The sequence below is a fragment of the Pyxicephalus adspersus genome, chromosome 4, assembly GCF_032062135.1.
Source record: "Pyxicephalus adspersus chromosome 4, UCB_Pads_2.0, whole genome shotgun sequence".
Lineage (NCBI taxonomy): Eukaryota > Metazoa > Chordata > Amphibia > Anura > Pyxicephalidae > Pyxicephalus > Pyxicephalus adspersus.
This window is the reverse complement of record NC_092861.1, coordinates 85,605,364-85,614,752: the sequence shown is the minus strand read 5'-3', so window position 1 is coordinate 85,614,752 and position 9,389 is coordinate 85,605,364. Positions and strand designations below refer to the sequence as shown.

General features: G+C 35.1%; 2 protein-coding genes across 6 annotated transcripts in view; one reads left to right on the top strand and one right to left on the bottom strand.

Moving 5' to 3' along the window:
• Positions 1-8,802, top strand: part of HDDC2 (HD domain containing 2) — a 16,680-nt gene extending 7,878 nt beyond the window's left edge. The window contains exons 5-7 of one of the 2 annotated variants that reach the window (XM_072408857.1): positions 2,557-2,695; positions 3,283-3,359; positions 8,024-8,802. In XM_072408857.1, coding sequence (XP_072264958.1) covers positions 2,557-2,695; positions 3,283-3,359; positions 8,024-8,044 — 237 coding nt within the window. In that variant the 3' untranslated portion in view covers positions 8,045-8,802. Of the gene's footprint in view, positions 1-2,556; positions 2,696-3,282; positions 3,400-8,023 lie in introns of both variants that reach the window. The other variant, XM_072408856.1, reaches the window with a different exon arrangement.
• The window catches only part of TPD52L1 (TPD52 like 1), a 40,824-nt gene continuing 35,439 nt past the window's right edge, over positions 4,005-9,389 (bottom strand). For all 4 annotated transcript variants that reach the window (XM_072408851.1, XM_072408854.1, XM_072408852.1 and 1 more), the window contains one exon: positions 4,005-5,256. In XM_072408851.1, the coding sequence (XP_072264952.1) occupies positions 5,128-5,256 (129 nt within the window). In that variant the 3' untranslated portion in view covers positions 4,005-5,127. The remainder of the gene's footprint in view (positions 5,257-9,389) is intronic.

Sequence of the window (9,389 nt, the reverse complement as noted above, 5' to 3'; positions counted from 1 at the left end):
TTGCCTTCCTCTGGATCAACTATGTCCATGGGGTTTTTGATCTGGAAAATGTTTTTTTCTCTACAGAAAAAGTTATGGCTAAATTACCTAACCTAAATCCTCTTCATAAATATAGTTTTATATTATACATGGTTTTCTCCTTCTCAGGTGTAGGATTTCCGTCCCTACACTATGTTTTTTGGACACGTATTTCCTTTTGATTATCTATCTGCCTATGACTGTCAGTCCCCCTGTCAAAAGGACAAAAACATTTCATTCTACTGTGTGGTCTAATCTGCTTTTGATTCCTGCAACTGTTCTGCAGAAAATTTCATGGTTACCAAGGTGACCGACTCTTCCATTACATTTTAAGCCAGGATTGCTCGTTCAGTAGGAATCTAATCCAAGGGATTTTTATTTTGTCACTTATGATCATTGGTGCTGAGATGTGCGTGTGGCTGTGCACATAGGTCTCTCTGAAATGCAGCCCTTGTCAGTTAGACTCGTAATGCTTATTAATTAGAATAAAATTATTATATTGTATTCATATAGCACCAATGTATTATGCAGAGCTTCACAAGGTCCACAGGCATGCCACTGACAGAGTCCCTACTACAGTTGTTGATTTGGAACATTATCTGCATAAATATTATATCTCCCTATCAATGTACATATATATTCACTAGATGAAGGTTCATGCACAATTGATAGCTAGTCATTCAAACAGTTTAATTAAGAAAACTAGGTGAAATAAAGTTCACAGCAATATTGGTTGATATCAAGATATAGGAATTTCAATCAATAAAATATACAGTAGATGAAAATATAGTTGTTAGTAAGTAACCCCTGCAATAATCTAACTATGCTTAGTACACAATACAGTAGTTACAAAATGGCAAAGTAATGCAATAATACTATAGACACTTATAAGACTACAACCAGGAATATCTTATAGCTACCTGCTAAGAGGTTATTGGGTACCTCCGGACCCTACTTCCTTCAGAAGAGGACTCCAAAACAGCTTACCTAAGGAGACCCTCAGGAGACAAAGAGCAAGCAGGAGACCTAAATTCTCTCAGTTCCCATTTTTACATACACAATACACATACACAATTCCCATAAGGTATCTTTGAGGCTCTTGGATTGGTTACTGGATGTGATCTGTAAGATGACTATTGGTTTAATGCACCCCGCCCTAGTCTGGGATTGGTTACTGTAACTTCAGGAATTTACTAGGCCTCCTTGCTAAGTTGATATGGGAAGCTGGAGGTAAGGTCATCTAATTTTAGATGTCACCAAAAGGTCTGGATGGGCCATCACGCCCACCCATCTGTCCAGCTATTCATCCAATCCTACTGACTCAGGCTTCCTTATTATGGGAACTGAATCTGTTTGTCTAATGTCTCTAGTGTCATTGGAACTCCTTGGATACCCTAGGTGGTCTGACAAAGAGAAACAGATCACCAACATCCCCAATCTTGAGGTGCAACACAGTCATATGTCACTAACATAGGTTAAAGTCAAAGAGGTTTTAGAGGAAGCCAAAGAAAATATGGTTGTTGCTGGGGATCACGGAGTGCATTTATCACATTTATGTGGTCTTTGTGTGGCAGGTTTTGTATTGGCTTTTGGGTACATGGTAGGCTTATATCTCTTCTGTGTGACCATTCTGCAAATGCAAAGTACCAGAACATCTTATGAGAGAGATGCTTTTTAACAAAAATACCTTAACTGTACCATATTGAACTTTTGATGTACAATCCTTATAATTGGTAAAATTGTCCCTCTCAGGCACAGAAAGGTTTAATTGTTGGAAAAAGCACTGCAAATCTTAGAAAAAACATCTTGTCCTGAGGATCCTTTTAAAAGTGGCATTTGCATGCTGCAATGAGTCTTTGAAGCTTCATCCCACTTGATGTTTAAGGCAATAACTACATGAACAAGAACTATCTGGCATTTATTCTAACCTCACGCAATACACTGGATTTAAAATGAGGGCAGAATTTACACTTTATCTGTGGTAAAAAGTACAGTGTGTTTTATCACATTGCTCCATATTGCTGAGCCTGGCTGGATAATATTATAAATAGCAGATCAGTCAAGGCGTTTGATGTTGGCTCCCAAGGTTGCACATTTGACCTAGAATAGATCCCAAAAAATTTGGTGCTAAAATAAAAGCGTATACATTTATATGAAGTGAAATGCATGACGGTACCCCTGTTTTTGCCATTCTAAAATGCGAACTGTGCATTACAACCAGGCATATTTAAATGTTTTACTTTTAAACTGGTTGCAATGTGACAACGTGCACAATTTTTGTTTTAAAGGAAACCTGTACTGAAAATGCTAATTCATTGGCTTTAGAACTTTCTGGGGTACTGGCCTGGAAAAAGTATGTACAGTAGCTGTGGAACTTTTTCTGTTCAGAATATATAGAAGTCAGGCAGCCTAGGATTTTGTAGCCAGGCCACAAATACCATTTTGTATTTTATTTTTACCATTTTTATATTATTATTATATAGATGTATATTTTTTTTATAAGGGTTAAAATAAAATGGCTGTTTATGTTCCACATAGGAGTATGAGTTCCAGTCCACTGAAGAAGCAAAGTTTGTGAAAGAACTGGACCAGTGTGAAATGATTCTACAAGCTCTAGAATATGAAGAGCTGGAGAAGAAACCAGGAAGACTGCAAGATTTCTACGATTCAACAGCAGGTATTGATTTACATTGAGTAGTGTGCTGATGCGGCAGTCCCAGTGCAGCTACTTTTTGGCACATACTTTACTTTTGCATATTGGTCCCATTATTTGCCAGAATTATTATTAAACAGGATTTATATAGTTCCAACACATTGCGCAGTGCTGTACATTAAATAGGGGTTGCAAATAACAGACAGATACAGACAGTGATACAGGAGGAGGAGAGGTCCCTGCCCAGAAGAGCTTACAATCTAGGGGAATCTCTTTATTTCACATACCTTTGACAACACTGCACAGCCAGACGGGTGACACTATTTGTCATCTTGGGTTTACAGGTTTCTTCCCCTGGCTGGACAATAAATTGGGATTGTGGTCATGTGCATTCACTGTCCAGAAAGCAGGCAGGTGATGCCAGGCTGCGCCAGGTTTGTGAATCATGTGACTAGCTGAACATGATAATAAGTCTTTTGATAGTTAAAAACATTCACATTTTGCCTTTCACAAAGTTCTTTTTAACATTTTATTAAATATTTTAATATATCTGATTTATTTCTGTGTATAGGTAACATGCATTGATTTGTTGATTTCATTCCATTTTCCAGGGAAATTCAAGCACCCTGGAGTTGTTGAGCTGGTTTCAGCAATTTATGAAGAGAGGAACTCTAATATAGCAGCAGAAGCAAGTAGTCCTCAGCCATAAAATAGAAACATATTTACTAGTAATAAATTATTTATGGTTTTTATACTGTTGTATGTGTTTTTGTTTTTTGGGTGGGGGTGATTTCTTATTGTTATGGTCTACTTATATTTATTGTACTAAAAAAGCACCTTGCAAGTTAGACTGCGGTAGTTGTCAACTCATTAAAGTTAGCTCTCCTTCCACTTTCTTCACTTTACCTCACTAGTCAGGTAGAGGAAGGGCAGATGGTGTGAAAGTGGAACTAAAATATCTCATTCTTAATAACCATAGAAGGTGCCATCTTAGTTTCTATTTAGATCTGCCTTTGCCTCGGTGCTGCGGATGTGATAAGGCCCACCATTCATGATTCTGAAAGAGCTGCCATAAGCAAGCTGACAACTATCACAGATGTCACCAGAGGCATGCCCTAAATGTAACATTTTGGGTAAACAAGGAAATTGGAAGGGAACTGGAAGGAAAAGTTCTCCATTAAGCTTTGCTTAATGGAGAACTTTTAAAAATGAAAGATAAAATTTGCGTGCTTTTGGTTATATTTATATGTCTACGTAGTGTTGTTGTTACCCAATACCAGGCAGGCACTGCCCATCACAATGAGCACAAGGAGGTTGCAGTGTATTAAAGAAAACAGAAGACAAAGATGTCTTACCTAGACAATAACATATATGGCATGACACTATAATAGGGGATATTCACAATGTAAACAGATCACTGGGTTAAAATAATATTAAAAAAAAAATCTTACCGTAATTTATCTCCTACAAATCAAGATATTTACATTGTGGACTTTAGGATTCACTAATAACATTTTATTTAAGAACACAGTGATAGTCTTAAGGGTGGGATTTTTGTAATTATAAGCCACATGCCATTTTACTGTTTTACTTAACTTACACTTTCATACATTCGATGTCTTTATATAAATTGTAAAATACTGAAACAGGGCATAACAAATGGCTCACTTGTGGATTGTTTGGAAGAATTAGGCAATAACACATAATAAATACATTTTATGAGTCGTTCAAAAGCCAGTGATCTGTTGTTTGGTCATATCCTCCAAATTGCTTTAATTGGATATTATTGATTGGGAAACACTGTGTTTAATGCTGGTCCTAATTTAGGATATGAGAATAATGGGTCCTGAAAAAAGTAACATGTACATATCTATCTCATTACCATCCCCTCAAACATTAGAATTCTCTGTAAACTAGTAATATCATGGAGCTAAAAAAAGAAATGGTACATTTTCTACATTTATTGCCTTGCCATTTTACCAACTTATATTAATAGTTTCAATTTTTATATTTTTTTTGTAATAAAGTATCATTTAGGTTTATTGTAATTTAAAAGGCATAGTTAACTCTAATATGACTTAAGTATGATTAGCAAATATTACAATTCACTTAGGGGTCTATTTATGAGTCAGCCATTCTGACAGTGACTGGCAGAGAATCTTCCAGGTCCACCTGTTTCAATGGCAGTAATTGATTCTCTACCAAGGAATGTTTCAATGAATTTCAGATTCACTTCTTTATTAATAGATGTTACTAAACATATTGTAGATTGTTACACTAAATGACCCCTATACTAGGGAACAATATTCTGTTTTGATGCAGAACAGAGAATTAAACACCATAACTGTTATTAAAGGGAAACAAAAATACACATTTCTGAAAAACGGTTTGATGACAGTATTTTGCAAGAGGCAAGGTGTTGACTGAGCAGCTTTATGTGTTGTTTGTAGATGTCCTCACTGCAGCTCTTCATCAGCTTCAGGCAGAAGGCTGCCAGCCAATGAACTCTGAGCGCTAGCGTGAGCGGTAGAGCTCAAAACTTCTTCAAAACTTCCTTGGGTTTGGTTTGTTGATCCTACTTTAGCCTAAAATGAAAAAAATATGGTAATATAAGGTGACATTGATTGACTACAGTTTATTGTACATTAATTAAAACTTAGTTTTGTCTGCTACATCTAAATGTCACCCAAAATAAAAAACAAAAGTAAAAAAAAACAGATATGGGATGGTGTTAGACATTTAAATGTACGTAATCTACTATAAAGTAAACATATGGCCAATGTTTTTTGAAAATTCTGTTCTGTCATAAGGCAGATTTGGTTAGGGCACACTGAACTGGCATAGGGTTATCTTGCAGCTTCAAATGCATAGACATTTAGACATTGTTGTACATATTATCCAAAATATCAATCCAAATATTAATAATTAAAGATTTCATTTTACACAATAGTTGTATAAAGTTTCAAACAATAAAAACATGACACTTTTGGTACAGCAATCTCAATACTGTTCAACGCGTTTTATAGACAGAGTCCACTTCATCGGGAATTCAATTGAGATCATTTTCACCAATAATTCCCATAAGCGATAAAATCCCCTCAAAATGACAGCTCATATGGGTCACAATACTAAGTTGTGAAGGCCAGGTCAGCAAATTGGTCTAACTATAACAATTCTTTTGCATCAGAATTGCTGATAATGCCATATTCATCTTAATACATCATCTATCTTTTCTAGCTCCAAACACCGCCCATTATCATATTTTGCATTGGTATATTTATCAAGCACTTCTTACTACATAGTTACATAGTAGTATAGGATAGGATTGGATTCCATGAGGCAATCAGATGTTCCCTAGATCAACAGTCACTGGTATTTTTACTTTAAAGCCTTAATACCCAGTTATGTTCTTTGCTTCTAGAAAAGCATCTAGCTTTTTCTTAAAGCAATATATAGTAGTTGCTGAAACTACCACTGAAGAATCATCAATTCTGAGCCATTGTGACTCATTTAAGGCAGTGACATTGTTATTATGAATTTGGATTTGAGCTCTGCCATTTTCCTTCGTGTACACAGAGCTAAAAAAAAATTGTTTAGTAAATCTGCCTTGTCTTTTCTGCCTTATATGTTGGAACCAGCTATCGGTTTTGATAGAGCAAACCACTTGTTACCAATTGTTTAAGTATCATACAATCGCCAGGTTAATTCTTATATAGACACTTAGCTGACTGGAGCCACCCACGCTTCTTCAATCACAGAGCCGCTACACAGGATGTTTTTCCAGGGAGAGACATCTCTCTTGAAATTATATTGCTTATGAGAATTATTGGTGAAAATGATCTCAGTTGAGTTCCTGATGAAGTGGACTCTGTCCATGAAACACAGTGAACTATAATTGAGATTGCTGTACCAAAAATTTTTTAATGTTTTAAACTTCATACAATTGTTGTAAAATCTTCATTTTATTATTAATATTGGGTACATTCTTATCCTACCTTGGAAATTTCTAGTGGTTAATATTTATTATTAGATCATTTTTTACTTGTAATCCTAAGAATGAAAGCAGCTTGGATGTCTAAAGCTGCTCCAACCCACAAATCTTGCTTATAATTTAGGCAATTAGACCATATTATTTTTGTAGGACTATGGGACGGTAATTGATCCAGGAAATGTTCATTTTTGGTACAGAAATAATTCTTTTTTTTTTTTTATATGATTTAAATTTTATTTTTTAAATGGATAACTATAATACCGTATAAGCATATATTTACTGCCTTAATAACCATATTACTTGATTATTATTGATTGATATTTATTATATTGATATTGAATATTATTGATTATTGGTTAATACTTGATGCTAACATTTAAAGGAAAAAAAAACATACAATTATGTTATTATTCCATTTCTAACTTCTGCTCACAATACAGACTGATAGACTTTTGGGGAAAAATAATAAAGGTGATTCCATATAAGCATTTAGAACAGTTTCACTTATACACCTACAATGCTTTTCTGATATATACTGCATATTGTGGAGTATTTCTGTTAGCTAAGTGGCAAACTCCAATGATATTCACTCTGAAATTGTTGACTGATGGTAAAATAAATAAGCCAAATACAGATACAGTTATTAAAGAGTGTTAATCAGCACAATGGCTTCCTTCCTAAGGCTTCCCGACACATAAATACAAAAGTAATAAAAATTTGTCTTGAGCTATAAAAAACAAAAAAACAAAAACCATTGGTATTGGACTAAGGTATCTATGGTGATGTCACTGAACTCTTGTCTTGTTGAAATACTTTCCTCAGGAACTGACAACAACAAGCAATCCACCATTGTTCTATAGTGAAGCAAGTAGAGAATAGAACAGAGCTGTTTAATATTTGCATGCATGTCCTCAGCAAAAGTAAAAGCAGAGAAGTTAACAAAAGGGACTAGTTTACTCATCCTAGGACAGGTTTTAGGAATTGTTCTGCTTCAGGAATTACATCCTATGTCTTCCATTTTACACATGTTAATTGTATGTAAGTTCCAGTAAAGTATTTCATTGAATTGTGGTCATTTATAATTCTTTGTAGCATTACTTGCATCCTTTCTCACATTTGTTAAGAGCTCTGGAACTATACCATCCTGGTGTTCACGTCCTGAGTCTGCATACTTAAATGGACCTGTGAAGATTTAAGCCTTGTAAAGGCTAATAATTACCCTATGTCTACAACCTCAGACTTCTGGAGATTAAGGGAGAAATTGGTGATTGGTGGAGGCGGTGGCATATGAAAACAAAACTGTACCTCAAAAGTGTGCTGAATGGTTAAAAACCTTTACATTTTTTGTCTATGTCCCATAGATGTTCCTGTCTCAAGATTGAAAAACAAAGGAGGTACCTGCAGAGCAATAGATGTTTTCCAAAGCAACTATCACTAAATTAAGTGTCTCAAATGGCAGTTTTCTCCTCTAATTCTGACCCAGTGGTATCTCAGCAATTTGGAGATATTACTTTCAGTATCGGTGACAATGACCACCAGAATAGAGGAAGTAAATCTCTCCAGTGGGTGACAGCAATGAAAACCAAATGTCCTAACCCTTGTACACTCCTAAACAGAAAAAAATCCTGCCTTTATATACATTTTCAGTATATAGCTTCAGTTTAGCATATGACCTGTACACTTATTATAGTAATATTGTTGTACTGAATCATAAAATAACATAATTTTGCATCATGCATATAACACTGTACAAATACAGTTGTAGATCACAGCATTAATAAGTGCACTGTGTGATGAAATTGAATTTTTCCGCCAGAGTAAACCTTAGACATAACTATTTATTGTGCATGAAGGCATTGTTTAAACCTAGTGTAATTCTATAAAGCTCTAGAAAATGTTTCCTTGGTAACATCGAGTGCATTGCCTTCACATTTTGTACGATTTTTTGTATCACACTTCCTCTAAACCCATGCACATTTTTATATACCATCTGTTAAAGCTTCAATCGTTCCACAATCTGTACCTTGATGCTAATACTGTTTGCATAATTATTTTTATGTGTGCTTTTCTATTAGTGCAAAGTGGGAATAAATATATTTTTAGCTGATAAATTAGGCTTTACATTTTAATTTATCCGCTGTAAGAATTGTCTGCATTTACTGATACATTAACATTAATCTGAGCAGTGCAGGTGTAAGTCTTGTCAGTAATTCACCTTATACACATAATATCAGTTACTGAAACACTAAAGCTTACCATAGGCGTCAGAGAAAGGTTGGGCATGCAGCCACCATGCAACCATCTCACAATTTTCTTGACCAAACTTCATCCAAAAAATAGAATTATCTTCATTCTCTAACATTTGTCAACAACTGACCATACAGAACAAATACTCATGCCCAAGTTAACCTTAACCAATTATGAACATTGAGTTTTGGGGACAGAGTATTTATAGTATGTCCCCTCCTCCTCTGCTGTTTCTTTCCCTTTATTTGCCTGCAATTCCCAACTCTCAAAGGACTAGGATTTATGTGTGAATTTAGCAGCTGTAAAAATGCTGCTTTCAGAAAAAGGAATAATCCGATACAGTGTTTATAAACACTGTGCATACCCAACCTAGAGAAAATCAAAGTAACATTGTTACTTTTGTATCCAATGTTATCTGAAGATCTAAGATGAGCTTTGATTTGCATATGATGTTACTTAAAGCAACCTGACAAGTTAAAA